General features: G+C 39.7%; 1 protein-coding gene across 7 annotated transcripts in view; it reads right to left on the bottom strand.

Annotated features, from left to right (window-relative positions):
- The window catches only part of Nachralpha6 (nicotinic acetylcholine receptor alpha6), a 205,824-nt gene that overhangs the window by 10,349 nt on the left and 175,093 nt on the right, over positions 1–20,382 (bottom strand). For all 7 annotated transcript variants that reach the window (XM_070657582.1, XM_070657587.1, XM_070657585.1 and 4 more), the window contains 4 exons: positions 5,820–5,929; positions 3,171–3,385; positions 1,633–1,833; positions 897–1,049 (listed from right to left, as the gene is read on the bottom strand). In XM_070657582.1, coding sequence (XP_070513683.1) covers positions 965–1,049; positions 1,633–1,833; positions 3,171–3,385; positions 5,820–5,929 — 611 coding nt within the window. In that variant the 3' untranslated portion in view covers positions 897–964. The remainder of the gene's footprint in view (positions 1–896; positions 1,050–1,632; positions 1,834–3,170; positions 3,386–5,819; positions 5,930–20,382) is intronic.

Below are 20,382 nucleotides of genomic sequence, written 5' to 3'. Positions count from 1 at the left end.
CCTCGTGCGGTTAAGCTCGGGAAGATTAAGAGAAATATTGAAGGGCAGGTCGGGCTGGAAATTTTCCGGATCGGCGAAAAGGCGAGGGAAATGCAGAGATTTAATTTAATTCATATGAAATTTCGTCCGGAGCACCGTACGCGTACGATACAAGGCGCGAGAGAGCCGTTGAACAAAAAACGGTAATTATGTAATTAAAAGAAATGAAATATTTTTAAACGTGGGCTGTTATTAAATAGATATTAAAATTTTCATAATTTAATAGATAGTCGTGAAAACGAATAACAAATATTCTCCGTGCCCTAGTCACGTTTAGTTTGCAGCAATCGCGCTATTTTAAGCCAGCTTTTAATAATCGAGCTAGGACGTACAAAAGATTAGTTTTGGACAGGAATTCATTAATAATAAGATAAAACGAGAACGGTCGGTAATAGCTTTTGAACACTTGAAATGATGTAATCGTATGGTTGTACGTTCGGATTAACGCATAAATAATTGCGCTCTGGAGTGAGCTCCGTAGGCAGCGACTGACAATTAGCGTGACGAAATTGCGAGATAGCGACATTCGCATTGGCGCGATTGGATATTTTCGGTGCACGCGCAACGGCCAATGAGCCCAGCTTGTTATATGGTGCTTGTTAACATTTCCACGCAGTATTAACTGCGTTATGGTCATCTGGCCTGCGTCATTCGCACGTAATGATCACGGCCCATCCGGCCCGCGCGGCGCGAAATTTACATGCCAATTTCGATTTCTCGAGCGTATAACTAATGCACGCGATTAAGCAAAATTTTGATAAATACGTCACGGTAATTTCAGCCGAGGAATCACAGCTATCGGGATAATTATATGATATGGAAGACTGTTTTTTTTTTTTTTTTTTTAATACACTTACCGAATATTCCAGGAGGCGCTATCCCTGGCATGTTTTGTATAGTTTTTCGGTTTGACCGGGGCAGTCTATTACTGGACGATTATGTGTGGCGCGCGACACAGTATCACAATCGTAGCCAAAACCGTGAATAACGTGAAGATGAACAGGCACAGCCTTAATTTCAGAACAAAGAATATTTTACATTAGTTTCGCAAGTCAAATACTTCGGTAATAGATTAGGTAATTATTAGAGATATGAAACAAAGTCTATTAACTCCGAAATTGGAAACAAAAGTTATCGAGGCGTATATACGCTTCGTCTTTTGCAATTCTATTGTAATATGCATAATTTTAAATGCACATAAAATATATATGCAATTGAATGCGAGTCGTTAAATCGAATCGATATCATTAAACAAATAAATTTCCTATAATTCAGGTTATTAAGCAAACTACTTTCGTTAATTGAATTACTCGTGTAATAAATGGAACTCAAAGTAAATTAAATCATCGAGCAAAGAGATTTTGAATAGGTGAAAACCGAGCGAGTTCGAAACAATCGCATAATGGATTCGCCCGGTGAATTGGCGGGGCTGGCGCATAAATGACGGACGAGTTTTTCTCGTTACATGGAACGAGGATTTGAACTCCGTGCTACGCTGGCGAAAGCTATCTCTTTGTCCGCGATTTTTCGCGAGAGACACCCTGCGCCGGGTACGCGGCGGCTAAACCACATGAAAGATTCAAAGCGTCGAACCTGTCGACCACCATCGCGGCGAATTTCCAGTCGCTAACAATTTCGCCATCCTCGTCCGCCTTTTTCATACGATTCGTGATGAACTGCAATTCCTTGAGAATCGTATGAAGCTCCTTTTGCATGCCGCTCAGAGGTAACGACGCCGAAGTTTCCTCGACCGTCGCTGGCCTGGTCGACAGCGGTGTACCGTACGCCGACCTGCTGTAAAAAGTCATGTAAATTATTACTCTCTAAAGCGTCACGTGGCTGCCGTGAAACCGTCGGCACATTTTGCGTCGTTAAAAAAAAATACCTCGCGAAATTCCGGCTCTTCGAAGCGTCGTGTGACAATTATTAAAATAATATATTTTATCTTACACCTTGTACACGAGGTAATGCAAAGTTCGTACTAAGTCAAACTTGAGCGGTCTTTTACGTAGAGACTGTAAATTGTTAGCATTTCGCACTTGAGACTTGCCTACGTATCTCACTTTTTAATAAGATATGTAACGATGAATTATGCATGCGGATATTATTAAAGATATTCACTTTCGTACGTTATATGGCCAGTTGATTATTTACAGAAAATTAAAGTACAGAGATAATAATTTTTCCTTATGCGTAGTAAAAAATTTGCATGATATCGTTTCGTGATCGCAAGTTTAGCGTTTTTAAAGAATTTAGAAGTATTGAAATTATTGCATCCTGTGTTTGAATTAGTCGTTTAGTATATCAGAAAATTCGATTACTGGTTCTCCGTGATGAAGAAAGCGAAAAAGAGAAAATGAAAATATGAAATCATCCGGCAAACTCGAACTGTTTATTAAGGGATCGCAAAAAAAAAAAAAAAAAAGAAAAACAAAGTTAGAATAGAGTATTTTGTCAGCGGTCCGGTTTTCAGGAAAAGGGATAAAAGGAGGTCGCAAAGATCTCGTGGGAAAACACGGAAATCCGGGTTCGATAGATTGACTCGGCCTTTATCGCGGGTTCGCGAAAATCTCGATATTCGATTCCGACGACACAACCCTCGCGGCCATTTAAGCGACGGCCGACGGATTTTGGGCGAGCGAATCTCGTCCGTTCACAGTTATCGCAGAGCAAACGTGACGTGTACCGTCGTGTAATCATTCTGTGTGCGCAGCCCGTGTCTTCGATTTTCCCCGGGTAGAGAGCTGTAAAATGGCGTTGAGCGCTTGGCCGTACACGCGAGATGAATTACGTGCACTAGGGTGTATTTGCTCGGAAACACGTGTCCGCGCGTCTCGTTCATCCTCGATGCCGCTCGTTGCCGCCCGTCCGATCGCTTACAATGGATTATTATATGGTGCTCACGCCCGGTTTTCTCTCTCTCATTGCTGTTTTTCGCGCAGTGGGATTAATATTTGACGCGGTTTTGTTTCCCGCGAACAACATTCGCTCGTCGTGCAAACGGTTTTATTGTTAATGAAAAAACGAGCGCGGAGCTAACCAAGGAAATGGTTGTCGAGCCACCGCGAGACATTTTCACCGGACGCAGCGACCTGAAAGGATCGAAATGTATGGATCTTGTAATAAGGTACCTTATATAGCCCGAGGCAGGATTGGCGGCGCTGTTCCCATGACGAAAATCATCGTCGATGTCTAAAACGTTCGCCAGCAAACTCTTACTGCTTCTCTCCTGTAGCTCCATCTCTTTCATCCGATTAGCCATGAGAATGGTCTTCTTTGTAATCTTCTTGCCCGGCCGACTCATGCGCAGCACACACGGTAGCCATTGTAGAAACAATAATCTCACCTGCGTGAACATTGAATTATTATCTCGTTAAAGTTTGGAAACTACATCACATTTTGTATCGCCGTTCTAACAAAAATGCATCCCAACTTTATTTATCGCCGTATTTCGCAGCGAGAACAAATTAAAAAAAAAAAAAAAAAAAAAAAAAAGAAATAAAACATTATTCGAAAATTGGGAACAATAGAATTTTTTTAAAATGACGTCAAGATCATATTCATATTTGAATACTTTCACGGGATTTGAAACATGCAGTTTAAATTATACCCGAGTGGAAATACATCTAGTTAATCTGTTAAATTGTCATTTAAAAAAGAAAAAAGAAACAAAATCTGTCTAGCATCGATCGTTTAGTCACTGTCCAGCGCGGATCATGTATCTCAATAGATATCTATACGTTTTTTGCCGCGTGCTTGTTTACTGTTTTGGTCTGACCTTACGCAACGTTCGCTCGACTGCCGAAATCGCCGGGCAAACCAGTTCTCGCCGTCCGCCGCCCGCGCGTTCTCCACCTTAGGAATTTCGAGCGCAAGGTGCTGGCCAGACGTAAACACACGCACGTACTCACACTACCGCGGCAGTCGGCGGGCCCGGCGAAAAACAGTCTGGGCAGTCGACTGTCGAATTCCACAGTCAAACCGGTTCTCGCCGTCCGCTGCCCGCGCGTCCTCCACCTTACGAATTTCGAGCGCAAGGTGCCGGCTAGATGTCAACACACACACGTATTTACATTATCGCGGCGAACAGCAAGAATCGTTTAGCCCGGTGGATTCGGTAGACGAGCACGTGCTAGATAGGTCAGGACGCGCGGTAGACTAGTACGCGGCGAAAAACGTTTAGATATCTGGCTTACAATTGTTTAATATCTGGACGCTTTGAACGTTATGTTTCTATCTTAATGCTGGACAGTTTTATTAGACAGCCGCGAGATGAACCACGAACTGGCTAGCTAATTATTACGTAACGAACGGAATCAATTTCCACTCGAGTGAAAACGAATACTTCGCGATAAGCGTTTAATTTGGAAACTGCGGAAATAAAAATCGTTATGTGTTTATGCTACTAGTTACACCTCCCGTAATTTTTCTTTTATAATCATGTAATATTTTTACGGAATTTTTACTCCACTGATAACGATATTAAAAAAAAAAAGATTTTAGTAATTCCAATTTTAACTTTTTTTTCCTTTTTTTTAATATTTAAACTCGATAACTGCATGACGTGTTTCTTTAGCAAAATAATAAATCAAATAAAAAATTCTATGCAATGCATATTATATTGACGGACTGTGTAAATATACACTACGAATGTTTTGTAAACGCGTTGAATTTGTTTGAATCTGGTATAGTCAAACAATTCACATATGTTGACTTGCATAAAGAAACTTGAACTAACTAACTGGTACTAGCCGAGAGTGAGTAGGGTGCTAAATACCTCGGAGGTATTTTAAACTTCTAAGAAAGCTCTGTTTTCAACGGTATACAACTATAGCCGCACCGAAAAGCTCGTCGAGCGAAACGTATCGCTAACCACTAACGACGTGAAGTACCCTTTGCGTGCAAAGGCTTGAATTATTTCGCATTGTTTCGACTTTTAGTTGCTTTTGATCTTCGAAGTAATTTTCACCTTCTTTGAATAACGCAATACGAGCGGTACGAACACAAAACTATTTCGTTACAATTATCTCAACATTTCATTGAATATAATAACGTTCTTTTTTGTTTCCTTTTTTTTTCTTAATAAATCTAATACGCTTATATTATCACATTGTATCATCGTGATTATGAATTACGTTATAATTTCGTAATTGCTATTTGTTCAATTATAGCGCGTAACAGGGAGCAATTAAATTTGTAACAGGTTCGATATAATGTACTGCCCTAGAACAATGACGAAAGCAAATGCAATCTCGAGCTGATCCATTTAGTTAAGCAGCTTATTCCGCCGTGTATCTAAAATGATTAACTTTTATTCGACTGAAAGATTTTATTTTACAATCGACCGCGCTACGCTTTCAAAGCAAATTAAAAAGATCCGAATGTATGTAGATTTAATCAATTTTCTTTCGCATTGGCGTGCGATACGCCCAATCCTCTCGTCCGATTCTATTCTACAAAGACTCTGTTCTACGTGAACGTTACGGCGGGTGGGAAACGTACGAAGCCACAAAAAAGCTCATAAACAATTGCGCGATTTTAATGACTACATTTAACGGTATTTATTAACGTTTGTTTATTTATTTATTAGCGTTAATTCAGTCTAGTGCTATTTGTGTCATTCGAAATTACTTTGGTGACAAATTACCATTGTTTATTTCAACATTGCGTTATTAATAACACACGGCGCATTTATCGCATTCATATTATTTAATACCGTTGTTTGTCGTTAATTAGAGCTAACTACTCGTACAGTCGATTTTATATGGATATTTTCTTACCCAATTTGGCATCACGTATCTATCGGGCGATCTGTGATGATAGTTGAGCACCAGAACGGTCAGTACGACGCTGCTCGCCACCATGAACATGATGCAATTGAAGTATGATCCTGAATCGAGGTATTCCCGAAAATCCCCCGAAGAAAGAATACAAAAAGAAAGCGATTAGTCACGGAAATAGTGTCGAACGACGCTGCTAGCAGCTTTCTCGTTGAGAATGAAAGATTATTTTTCCGGATTTTCTAAGTTCAGACCGTAATCGTCTCCGGCTTGTGAAACCCTCTTACTTGATATCCCTCTTCTCCCTCTCATTTTTGCTCGACATACGTTTTCAATAATCTTTCATTCGTTTATACGAGTGCTCGCGCATTTCCGGCACTCGCAGAGAGGCTCAAAAATTCAGACGTCGGGAGAATATCCGGATTTGAAATGTTTTAACGCGAGTCCCGCTTCAACATGCATTTCAGTGAATAATGCCATTTTTCGAATGCAGTTTTCCGCACAGATTTCCAGATATTATATTTATCGAACAAAAGTGCGCTTCAATTCGCACGAGTCACTTGGCATTTTGAAATTATGCCATTTATTTTTTATACTCTGCAATTCTTGTGCGTTAGTCCTTTTGTTTTTTTTAATATTTTTTTTTTATTATTTTTTTTTAAGGAAGCTTCCACTATATTCTCTATCTTGATATTCTCCAGAGGATAAACATACATTCACACACTCAAACGCGCACGCATACATACATACATACATACGTAGTGCAGTAAGTAGTATATATACAGAGTATTCTTCAGACGTGGAGTGAATTTGAGCCTCTCTATTCGAGCGAAAACACACACGCCACGATGACACACTCGCAGCCACAACACACGGCGATTCAGTGCCATCCTTGAATGGACCTGTCACGGAATCAACTCCTGCGACTCACACTCGAGGCGAAAGTTGAGAAAGAAACAATAGGCAAGCGAAACAAGCGTCTTATTTGGTAATATAATAATAATCGGGACAAATAACACGGCTAAAGATAAAAAGCACATATACACATGGATGAGAATAGCATATACACACGCTAGATTCAGCGATAAAAATATCTATTAGGTGTGACGTCTACGAGATCTTTTCTCAAAAATTTTTTTTGCGCGTCTTTTCGCACTCTCGTATTACTTAGGCGCGCGATAGAAATGTCCGAGGAAAGGCTTCGCGAAAATATCGAAGGGACGTTCAAATTTTTCATACGTTCCTCGGACACCTCTCACGATCGCTTTCACCAATGCGTAAATTAACTTGCTTTCGATCCTGATAAAATTCACTTTCGATTCTTCTTTTCGTTTTCACAAATCAATGAAAGATGAAAGGTAAATTAAACCGAGATTAAAAGTTAATCTACATTGGTGAAGATGGGCATTTTCTCCCGAGCTCTCTAAGGCTCGTATTAAAGCAGTTTCACTCATCTAACGGAGAGGCTAGTACTACCAGAATTTCTACGGGATACATCGATACGCGTAACCCAGTTCACCTGCTGAAGTTACGCTGAAGTCAGCATTTCTCATTTCGCCAGAACAGCGGAGGTAACTTACGTACAGTCAGTTTTGGCGTTGGATAAGCGAAAATAAGAAAATTGAGACTAGAATGTACTTACTTGCGCGCGGAGTACGTGTACGAAAAGGAGAAGGCAATGGTGTGTTGCGCAGAGAAATTGCGACGGAGAGAAAACGCTTACGCTATCATGCAGCTATAGAAAAATGCAGTCTTACTGAAAATGCACATTAAAAGCCGTCGGTGACATCTACAGTTCGTCATCGACGAAATCAAATAATATACTTAAATGTAGAAGTACACAGGGATGCATATCGTGAGAACGTTTTAAGCTGCGGTTAAAACTACGCACTACTATCGGACTAGATATGATTTATCTCTCTTTCGTTAACGATGCGGCTACCTTTAATCATCACGATTAACTCGGACTTCCTTGAGAAAGTTTTCTTACGGGGATCTACTGCGATCGAAATTATTTCGATCACAAGTGGCATATAAATATCGGATAACGCTATTTAATTATATACATATTTATTTCTACGTTTATATAACTTTAATAATTATTATATGTATCGATCATCATTGAGAGAAGTTAATCTTTTTTCTCTCATGGTGATAATAATCAGTCTTATTGACGCACATTTAAGCTTTATCTCGTGTCAAATCGATCTGAAAATTTATTTAATGTTTCGTTAAGCGTACGAATCTAAAAAAAAAAAAAAAAAAAATATTCCGGCACCACGCTGTAAGATATTTTTACATCCCACCTTCCCTCGGATTATCCCTTTTTTACAAGCAAATAACCAGGCCTTTTATAGAGCGGAACAACGTAGTATCGCGAACTGATTCTCGCAAATAAAGGATTTTTCGGGCGCCGCGTCGGTTCATCCTGGTTGCGTACGAGCGCAACTGAATGCCCATTCCCTTTCCTGCACTCGCAGAGATTCTTCCTCGTAACTTTAATTGCGTACGTATTCCTAACTTTTCCCTGAAATCCCTTAAATCATTGGATTGCCATGGGCGAGCGCGTCTGAAATACTGCATTAAAACAGATACACGCGAGCGACTCTGGATTGGAACGCGCGCGAAAATAAAAAGGAGGAACGGGTCGAGCTTCAAGTGGCGGCGAATAAAATGCTAAAAGGGTTGCCGTTTTAACTTCTCGTGTTATCTCAGCGGGTATGTTTAACGGCTCCATAAAGCCCGGCACGAGCGTCTTCAGGCTGTGATTAATCGCCGTGTACGAAAGCGGCTATCTCCTCTCGTGCCTTTATTAATGGATCCTTAAGACTCGCCTGCCATTACGTACCGGCTGTATATTTATGACGTTTCGAGTTACTTAATCCTTCTATTGATCGTCCGCTGGGAATGCAATCTATCACGAAAGCAAAATCGCTTGATTGATTCACTGTAACGGAAACTGAACGCGATGTAGAGCGTTACAGTCTAAACTTTTTCTCCCTCTTTCTCTTTATCTCTTTCCTGGCCCTCATTAACGATCGCACATTTATTGATGAAAACGTTCTTTTGGTTTTTATAAATAAGTTAGTTTTTCTTTTACGGATATTAAATCAAACAATAATTATCTTGAATTTTATGCGATATGGCAGTTTTTACGTGTATAAGTGCAGCATGGAGGAAACATTACATTTCGGCGAAACTGTTGCTATATGCAGCGTTAGTTAACAATATTTACTTTAAATATTTGTCTCGTACGCACGAACAAGTGCGAGCAAATATGAGATGAGCGGGCAAAAATTACAATACCAAGAGTAGAAAAGCATTTCGGTTTCTACCTTTATTAACAAGTTTATCCAGTTGTTCGATTCGGCGTGTGACAGGTTCGAAAAATCTTTGCAAAATATAAATCCAACCTGAGCTTCGTGTGTACGCTTTATTTCAACTGTCATATGCTCCAATTTAATTATATCCGATGAAATAGCCCACGTCGTCGAATATCCAACTGACAGATAGGTCGTAATTTAAATTATTCCAGCGAATTAATTAGTTATTACATGCGTTGCAACGCTGGACTGGCTAATGTGATAGTTAATGCAGAATTTACGAATCATTGTAATGAACGTCGATGCTTCGTCGCTCTACAAAATAATTTCGTGAGAAAACAAACAATAACGCGACGTGATTGAACGAACAGAAAAATTCACATTTTTGCAGTATTACACGTATAAATTTAATTCAATTTGAGACGGTTTTTTAAAAAATTGGACTTAGCATTAAATTTTAAATCGTACACTTCTCGTTTTTAAAAATTAAATTAATATGTTCAAGTGCTACGTTACTAAAATATTTTCGTGCTATTTACGTATTCATGATGCTATTCTAATTATCATCAACGTCATACTTTGAAAAAAAAAAAAAAAAAGAAAAATTATAAAACTATTTTATAAAAAATTAACACAGGTTTAATAACGGGATTAAAGTTTTAAACAGAGCTTTTTCGAATATAATTACATCTTTACTTGATTTACCCTGGTTTCAACGGCAATGTATCCAATTTTCATTTAATATAACACGCGTATCGTAATAAAGTAATATAAAACACACATGTATCTAATTGTATAATTTACGGAATAATATAAGTATCGGATTAATATTGGATTTATGTTAATATCGGATATTACGTTTCTATATAAGATAACAGAGATTGTCGATTCATCGAAGAATTAATTATTATCCTGTTTAATTTCGTACTTACGCAAACGATCGATAAGCGATAAACAATTTCTAGTGTGTTGTTCGAACTACTTTCCGCATTGCCCTTTTGCAAAGTTATCGTTAAGTACTACGACTGTAGCTGTGCGCGAGCTAATTAATTTTGTTATCGATGCCCGCCCTACTCTTTTTTTTTTTTTTTCTTTTTTTTCGATCCCGTAAACCACCCCGAGGCTCTTGTTTCGCTTCCTCGGTGCATTTTCTTTCGTCGAAAGCGCTTTTTTCCCACCTTAATTACTTTGAGCGACTCGCCTTCGAAGTAATTCGTTCGTTACATCTTTGTATAACATTTTTTTTTCTTTTTCTATATCTATTTATTTATCTCTATATGTGTGTCTTGTCAAATTGCATCCATCACTTTTTTATTATGAAGTTTTACGGGTTCGTTCTGCAGGTCCAGCTTTACTACTTTACTCAATTTCAGTATTTACGTACGACTTGCGAAACGGACCCTTGGTTACTCGGAACGACCGGTTTTATCGATACTACGAACGCCCGCTCAGTTTTTATTTCTCTTTTTCCCGCATTATCTCGCTCTCGTTTTCGCGCAAGCGTTTCGGAACTCATTCCGTTAGACATGAATTAACAATAAAAATACCTAATTACCTCGATGATCGCGACACAGCGTTCTATCTTGCGTACATTTTATCGAATATTGTTTACGAGTTGCATCCGTTCTAACGTTGAAACGCAATCGAAACTAGCCTCGGTGCTTGTTCAGTAATTCCGTACATTTCTCTAATTTCAACAATGACGCTGCAGTTTACCGGCGAAGCGTAATATTAACAGCGTATTTTATTTTTTTTATTGTCGTTTTTTTTTGGCTCGACACAGGGGGTGGTGATCGAGAAAACGGGGGGGAAGGAAGTAGTTCATTTTGCGAAGGTTACAATCTCGCTCAGCTCGCGCAAGTTCATCCACGTCCGGCTGACTTAGCACTTAATCTCTGGGGCTCAATTTTATTCCGCTTTAGGGAAGCATTTTTACATCGCCTTGGCATAATGTCGTTTACAGTCGAAAATCGGTGAGAGACCTCATTCCCTGCAGATGACTGCTACGAATTTTAATAATGCTCTCGCAACGTTCTTTGACGCTCTCGACGAACGCTTGTTCTCATTACACTGCCGACTTTGCTCGTTTTCTGATCGCCGATGTCATTCGTAGGAACACTCTTTTCCATTATACTCATCGTTCCGTTTGCCCCGCGCCCGTTTTATATTGCGCCTCGTTATTTGCTCGATTTTTACCGGCGGTGTCACGTAGGACTCTCCTCTGTTTTCTCGTCGACGGCGCTCCTCTACGAAATGAAGGGAAAATACCCGATTGCATCTAAGGATCTCTCGGCGTAATATTTTTACTCGCTTTCCATTACTTTTCAATTACCACGAGCGGTCATGTGCACACATTCGTCTTCCGGGTAGAAAGCGCTCCTTCTTTTGCTTTTCATAAATGTCGCTTTTCACTGCCGCTAGCTTTTTCTTCTTGTCCGCCGGCCATGCGCCTCGTTTCCGGCGTTTTATACGTATCGCTCGTACGTTTTGTGGTCGTCTTTGATTACTGCGCGTGTGCGTTTACAACCCGGCCACGTGCGAAAGCTCCTTTTTACGTTCTTCCGTGTTTCGTATGGCCACGCGGGCCCTTTCGTCCGGTATTTCCGCGATAAATATTCCGGAGCGCTCCTTCCTAAATCGCGCCATTTACAGTCTCGTATTTCGCACCTTGGTCTCCATATCTTCGTCGACGGATCGGATTATTTACGTGGTCCCGTCGTATTTTCTCAGCCGGAGTGTAAACTCGCAGCGAATGAAAAGTTCAGGAGGAGAATGCCTGAAAAGTGCGCCGCGGATGTGTCGAAAGAGGACTATTACAAAGATTGCTCTCTTGCGATTTCGCGTCGAAGTTCCGCCACAATATTACTCCCGATTCTGACTTTCTCGTAAGTTTTCGCTTTCTTGAACCAAGCATCGCAAGCTTTTCTCTCCCTTTCACGCTTTCTCTTTTCTTCTCCTTTTTCCTCTTTCCCTCTCTCTCTTTCTCTCCCATTTTCTCTTACGAAAACTTCTCTTCTTAAAATAACTCTCTCAACGAGAGAGCAGTCGACTCGCATCGTTCGATTTTTGTGGGAACGGTTACAATTTTATCCTGCGAGAGGGAAGAAGTAAGTTGTGATGAGAGAGGAGAAAAGAGAAATCGTCGATTCATTGTGCAGCCACGGGGAACGGGGAATAAAGTAGCGAACGTTCTCGGATACGACGTTCGTCAAAGTTGCATGATACTCGGAGACTGCAGCGAGTAGTTTCGTAGCCGGTTGCAAGAATACAGAAAGAGGAGCGCGAAAAAAGAAGGAACACGGAAGAAGGAATCGCAGAAACTCGCATGGCATGGTCGAGTGGCTCTCAGACCGTCCACCTGCTCAATTGAATCCTTCGATCGAGTGGAAGAGATACGAGGCCACGATGATAAGCCAATGTGTTATATATTTAATATATTTCTCTCTCTCTCTTTCTCGTTTTCTTTTACTATTGGTATACATTTTTTTTTTTTAAATAAAATAATCGCTGTGACGCCCGAATTAGCTGTTAATCGATTTTAATATTACCGTATATTGTTGCCGCTTACAAACTTAATTTTGTAACTCCGCTGAAGCTCAAGCAGACTGGTAAACCGCATCATTTTTTTCGTAATTAATTATTATGGTTAATTAATGTCTCTCCCCAATTATTATTATGACGCGCACGAATCGGAACCTTCCGAAAAATAACGCACGTGAAGGGTGCGCATGGTTCCTTCTAGTTAAATAAAAAGCAATGCTTCCTAACAGATAACTTAATTATGATTGTCGTAACTGACTTCAATTAAACAGCTTATTAAAAAATATTTTGCTAAAAATAATTTCACACTTAAAAAAATTATTATAATTAATTTTAATTAGAAATAAAATAAAAAAATGCTTTGAAAGTAGCGCGTTAGTAGCAAATAATTTTTTGCACATACTTTACATTTTTTTTTGGATTAACAATAATTAAAGTAAAATTATTATGTCATATACTTTTTTTTCCCATGGCAATTAAATCGTTACACGTTACAAACTTCAGTTTTACAAACCGTTGAGAGTCTCTGCTTTACGCGATAGCTATTGTAACTGACGACAACGTAGCCTCGTTTCATTTTGTCGCGTGGGTGAATGTTAGCGAAACACACATACGCATACATAGGCATTTAAATAAGTCACATGCGTGTTCTCTTACGATTTTTATCAGTATCGTCCACCTGTCGGTAGCTTGCGCTTTTGTGGGCGTACGTGGTCGATGGCTATGTGCGGAGGTGTAAATAAATAAATCACGTTGAACGCTATACGAGTTTCCGCAGCATTGTTGGTCCATTGTGCCTCGCGACTGCGATGCGACTATCGTTACCAATAGTAATTCTTTCGGTGCATTATTTAAACCAAGTAATCTGGGAAGTATTTACAAGCTGCGCTCCGAAAAGACGGCGTATCGTTCATTACACTGCATTGTATTAAATGTGTACTCAAAACAGTTACAAAAAATAATTAAGAACAGTTTTTCGCTTTTTTTTTTTTTTTTTTTTTAATCACAAATGTGAGGGAGTAAGAAAGAGAAACGGAGAAATAATTAGAATGGGAAAATATAAATGGGATAAAAATAATTCAAACAATGTTATATTTGTAGTCTCTGAGTATCATGTTTAATAAATGGAGTTATTTTAAATAACACGTGTTGCGGTTTAATTTCGCTGAGAGAGAAAGAAATAATTTCTAAGGAGTCACGTAGCATTTCCGTTAAGTTCATATTTCTTGTAACGAAGATTCAGCGGTACGGACTCGTTTATACGATTGTTGCACGTACGAGAGGAAAGGAGTCGTAAATTTCGCTGCACCACGCTGCGGTCCATACGTTGGTACGATATCTCGGAATTTTATTCAATGCGTTCGGTGCGCCGGTTACCGCATCGCGAACGGATTTTCACAAGACTTACATATCCCTTTAGCGAGGAGCGCATGTTCCGACTGAGATTATTGTCGACAGTTTGACACTCGTTTATACGCTGTTCCGCGCGTGGATTACTCTTTTAAAGCACGCTCTTTTCGCGGTCCAGCGCAGCAGAAACCCAGCATCTCGGCCGTATAATGTGCGCACAGTTATTACACATTCTTTCGCCGCGTCCGAAATTTCTCCGTGTTCGCGCTTGTAAAATTTAGACTTTGGAAATTGAAAAGTTTTAAGTCTGAAAATATTTTCTTCCTCTAAACGTGGCTTGCATTTTTTATATTTTTACAACGCAACGTTAAAGAGCGCTAATTTTTTTTTACGTGATTTTTTTATGATTTCTTGTATTTTTTGTACCGCGATATTTCGTGCTCTTTCATTTGAGCGAGAAAAAGATAGTGCGTTCTTTCTAGATATTAAATTTCACGATTTATGTATGTATATAAAGACTTTGTAATCATAAACTTGGGTGGGTAAGGAAAGCAGAATTAAAATTATGTTGAAAGAAAAATATGAGACAGAAAGGAGATAGTAATAGACTCTACAACTATATTTAAATCTCAATATATCCAATCGTTCCTCATACATATGTCCTGCTAACATAAAAAATAACCGACGTTATCAATTATCGCAAATTGTATAAAACAATCCTAAATAATTAAAAAAAAAAAAAAATTTACGAGCAAATTAAAAGTTTAAAATATTTAAAAATGAGTTAAAAAATGAAGAACAAAAGGAAGCGCAGCATTTACATAGATACGAGAAGGTAGACGTGTAATTTCGATCTTATATTTACATCGTACAGAAAATTATTTGATCCTGAGATATATTTATCTTTACATGCGACCATACGTGGCCAATAATGAAAGTGGACGTTCAAATAACAAGTTATATATACAGTCCGGAGAGTCGTCTCTGTTAGTGGGATATATAGGGGGTTCAATGATACGTGGGAGTAGAGAGAGGAAGAGAAAATACTAAAAGATAGGAATTTCCAGTCGCGGCTGCAGTTAGTGCAGTCCTCGAACGGTGTCGTCCAAATTGCGCGTCCCGTTGCATGCTTATCAGCAATAAAAATGATATATCGTCGCGGAACGAGCTACGTGAAAACTTAATGGCCCGTGAAGTTAAACCTAACTACGTTTAATTGTAAAATGGACCGCCCTTAAGCACTCCGACAGTGGCTAACGTGAACATCCGCGTATTAAGCGATCAGTGCGGAAGTAAAGCTATTTCGTGTTGCTTAAGATTATCACGTATTCCGTATTTTTCTCGCACGATACCGCATCGAGGAGATTTCTATTCAATTTGATTTTAACAATCGATTCTTATTAAACGTAACGAAATTATTACTTTCTGCTTTTGTACGCGGAATAAAATTCGTGCGAGATGGATCTCCGGTTTTTCTAACAATTTACGGCAATCGCGACGAGCGTTCGGTGAAATCTCTCGATTATAAATTTTAATTGTTAGAGCGGAAGCCAAACGAATGGCAATATCATTCAGGTATGGGCGACATAGTTATAATGATACATTTTTTATAATTATCCGCGAATGATTAACGTTAATCAGCCGTGCGAAATTGCGAGAGATTTTTTTTTTTTTTGATGACTTATTGATGAGGCCAAAAGCGTATGGCAGCTAAATATCGCTGCGGAAATGTTGCGTTATTATAGATTCAATAGCTTCAAGAGGGATAAGAGAGATTCTAAAGCTTTTCTTTCTGTATATAGATGCAAAATAGATTATATTTTGCAGTAGGATATATAGTGCAATTCATATATGTAAATACATGTTTGTTGCATCATCGAAATGCGATTCCCACTCTTGCGCGATCAGCTTCATATTTCTCCGCATTCACACGCACACACACCCGCGCGTGCGTGCTGTGCTCTCTCTCTCTCTCTCTCTCTCTCTCTCTCTCTCTCTCTCTCTCTCTCTTTTTCTCTCCCTTTGTCGGCATCTCTTGCACACTGCCAAAGTCTCCATTATTTCATCGTTGATAATGCGTGTATTGTTATGTATCGTCGATTCCACGCGCAATAAACTATAATCATCATGCACAGGTTCTCTCGTAATAGTCGACCGCAGTGATTTTGCATGCTGCATGTCGGAATTTCTGAAATACGATGTATGACATTGTACCGGATCATTATCGCCGTCACGAGATGCACGGGTGCGGCCGGATATTATTTTCGTTAATTTTTAAGTCTAGAAAGCGATTCGAACGCGGGAACGTTCTACTTGTGCAAAAGTGGTAACATATTATCGACCAACGTTTTTCTCGTTTTTTTCTTTTTTCTTTTTCCTTTTTTTTCAATTTGCGAATTAGCCTTTAGAAATATTTTTCACGTATATCACGAATAATGGATTGTATTCCGATGTCTCTAAAATATGAAGCTCTCCGTTCCTCCATGTGAATATTTTCGCGCACATATTCGTCTATTATTTCTTGCGGAACGTTCCGCAAGAGAGCCTGTTTTGCTCTATTATTCTTTACTCACAACAAAGTTCTTCTATTTCAGTATTTCTTTCAGTTTTCTCGGTAATATTTTGCTTTTTAACAATCCTTCTTTCTCTTTCTTTCCCCGATCTGTATTCCCCATTCCGAGTCTCGACATAATAAACGCGTTTTATACATATACCGATTGCGTACTTCGGCGATTGATATCAAGATTATCATCGTTACCTTCGACTCGTATATTTAGAGTTAATTGATCTGTCTTCATCGAGATCAGAGAGCGAGAATTTCCGCTGCGTATGGTAGTATAAATATGATTTGCATCAAAACTCGGGACGTTCGTATTAACGGCTTTTGCCGTCCGTGAAATTAATGAATTACAATGGAGAGGGGGAGGTTCGCGGTTTGCAACTCAAAGAAATAATCCAAATTTCCATGTAACGCAATTCAACGGCCAAAATAATTACTCTAATTTTATGCCGTTGACGGCAGCGTATTGATATTTATACAGAAATATATATAATTGTACCCGTATCGAATACTGATATGTAATATGTCCGTACACATGCACGTAAAATAATTTAATACGCATGTGCGTGTGTTGAACAATCTCTCATTTGAATCTACATGTTGCGTTTCATGTTACGTTTAAAAGCCAGATTTTAAACCGTACATCGCATCGTCGGATGTATTGATTTTAACAACCATACGGCGGAAATACTCGTTCTTGAACTTCGTAGCTAAACCCTCGCAGCCCTTATGGCATAATTATAACTACGTTTGGCACGTCGAGCAATGCCACTTGAAAAGCAGTGAGCAAAACTAGCAAGGTGGTACAGGAAGTAGAAGTAATAAAAGAAGAAGAAGAAGAGGAGGAGTAAAAGTAGGGGAAGAGAGCGATGCACTTTCCATATATCGTCTACTGTCAATATGCTCCGTGTATTGAGATTCACTTTGTTACCAGCAGCAGAATCAATCAGTGTGTGCGCCATGCACGTAATATACTATGTACTGCATCAGTCGCACGAGACACGGGTGCTCGGGCGCGTGTCAAAGAAACCAGAAGGAGAGATAGAATTGGCAAAAAACGGGGCTGAAGGGGGAGCGAGGGGGGCAAAGAGAAACGAGCACTAAAGTTCTGCGTGTGATTCGAGATAAGGTCTAAATTTCTACGTGATCGTGAAGTATGCGCCAACCATAAATTTTTTTTTTTTTTTTTTCTTTCTTACGGTGGAACTTTTAATAAGCCTTGCCAGAGGGAGAGAGAGAAAGAGAGATAGAGAGACAGAAAAGCAACTTCGTGGCTCTCGAAATACGTGTACCGTAGAGAATAGAGATAAAAAATAGACTAAAAAAAAGAGAGAAAGGGGGGGAGAGAGAGAAGAAGAGACAGATAGAGAGAATGAGACAATAGGCAGAGAAGCGACTACCAAGTCTGACATAGCGTGAGAGGATTAAACGCTGATATAATCTACAATCGTGTACGCCGAGCCGCGCCTATCGCGACGTTTTAGAGGGCTAGTAAGAGAGGCTGACAGGATCGACAGCGTAGAGCAGAAATCCACGGGAGCTAGGTGAGCGACACGAGATCACGAGGAGTTGCGAAGTTAGAGTTGCGGGGGGGAGGAGGGTAGCAACGACAATGACGGTGGGTGGCATGGCGGTATATAAGTAGCTAGTACAGCTCAGAAAGTGACTTGTCATACGCTTTACTTATCGTACGGCTACGCAAGTTGAAGTTTCGCGACTGCAGAGCGACAGGAGGCAGCCTATAGAAGTGGGAAGAGAAGTATGATGACGGTGGACCGTAGCGTAGGTAGAGAGTTGTAACTCTTGAGTGGCATTATGAGATTTATTACTGATGCTCGGTGCGAACAATTCTCACATGATCGAAATGCGTTCCATGCAAATTCATTCCTCTTCTCCTTGACTTCCGAAAATAAGTCCTCCGTTCGTATCGTGTCCCATACTACATTAATAAACTTGGCATGTTTACGGGGATTCTAATTCTCGTCGCAATCGCTTATTCTACTTGTTCCGGCGGGAGTTTATCGTGAGATCTGATTGTGAGACAAAATAGGGATGCCAGTCAAGAGCGAAAATAGGGAAATAGGTAAAAAGATTAAGACGAGAGTAAGGATAAAGAGTAAGAAATAGAACGAGAGAGAAAGAGAGATGGCCAGAGTAGAAAAAAAAAGATGGAAAGACGGTGCTGGAAAATAAGAGATTATTTCCTTGGTTCAGAGCCTTCGGTGCAGTTTATACTTTCACGTTTCACCACTACCAATGCAATGCTAAATTCGTAAATTGAGAAGGGTGCGCTAGCACCACGATCGAAGATCAGAGACTCTGCGTAGGAAAGAGATTTGCAGATTGAGATCGAGCGTGATAGCATTCGTAATCGTCACATTCACACGCGCGCGCACAAGCTTCCTCTTAGCGTTTCTCCGGTGACGAATCGCGGAGCTAACGGAAGAGAACTCTACCGCCGAAGCGAAGCGTGTCAGAGATCACGAGCACGTCGACGGCGAACAGTAATGATCAGCCGTCAATTGTACGCGATATCACGCAAGTACGAAGTCCCACTTATCAAATGAAAACGTAAAGGTTTGATAGGCGTAAATGACGACGTGGCTATTCATCTGGAAAATAAAGGAGCGTTAACTAAAGTCCGATATTTCAGCGAAAGAGTTTGCGACGCGAGATGGCTCAAAAAAAGAATCTCAATTTTTCTTGATAAGTGGGCTTACTTAGTTGGTCATTCACAGCTCACGGCTTATCATTTGTCACTCGTCTGTGTACACGCGATCTTGAAAGAGCGATAGATTTGAAGGATTATCTCTCACGCTACGCGCTAGGAAGCGTGCGTGTCCTCCCTCTCGGAAAAATGGCAAAACATCGCCAATCGAATACGAAAGTTTCGTTTTCCATTGGAGCACATTTGTTTCAAAATTCTTTCGTCGTGATCGAACACGCACGCTTTTTTAAAGATTCGCATATGTGTGATCGTTGCGCGAAGGTGGACCCTACTATTCCGTAGCAGAAGCGCGACGAGACATTAAATAATTTAATCAATTCCAATTACTTAACAGAAAAATTAAAATTATTTTTTTTTTATAACAGAGCACGATTTAAAAAATGATTATAATTATTATCTGCAAGGCTGTTTCTTCGTTTTTTTTTTTTTTTTTATTGAGAGAAATTACTCTAAATTAATCTGCAAAATAAAAAATGAGAATTATAAAACTGTATAACTATAATTAATTTTTTATCATATATAATGCGGCTGGAAAAAATATTACCGCGTTGCGCTTATAGAAAGAGATAGAACATAACTATGTATTACAGCCTTGGCTTTAGATGTTTCATTCAAATTTAATCAACTGATAAATTTATGCCGCTGGCTCTGTTATCAGATGTGAGCGAGCTTTATGTAAGTCGATTATCATAATGCTCGTCTGTTCCATGTACATCACATCTATGCGCGTAGCTATCCGAGCATGCTTGTACGCATTGCGTTGTATAATTTGCGTTTCATACAGAGAATGATTCACTCGTCACAGAATTGCCATTATTGCCGAAGAATTTCATCGATCTCTATTAAATGTCAATCACAACCGCGCCATTTCTGCGAATTACACGTTCGCGTTTCTCGGGTGCAAGTTATCATTATCTTTACATACGCCGTCGGAAGGTACCTAAATTGACGATGCAATAAATAAAGATATTGCACCGCGTACAATGCGTACAAGATCATTTCCACGATATTGCGAAATTATGCGAATATTACGCCACGCGGAATCGCCTCCTTTTTTCTTTT

Source organism: Cardiocondyla obscurior, linkage group LG06, assembly GCF_019399895.1.
Source record: "Cardiocondyla obscurior isolate alpha-2009 linkage group LG06, Cobs3.1, whole genome shotgun sequence".
Taxonomy (NCBI): Eukaryota; Metazoa; Arthropoda; class Insecta; order Hymenoptera; family Formicidae; genus Cardiocondyla; species Cardiocondyla obscurior.
This window is presented reverse-complemented; position numbering and strand designations above follow the sequence as displayed.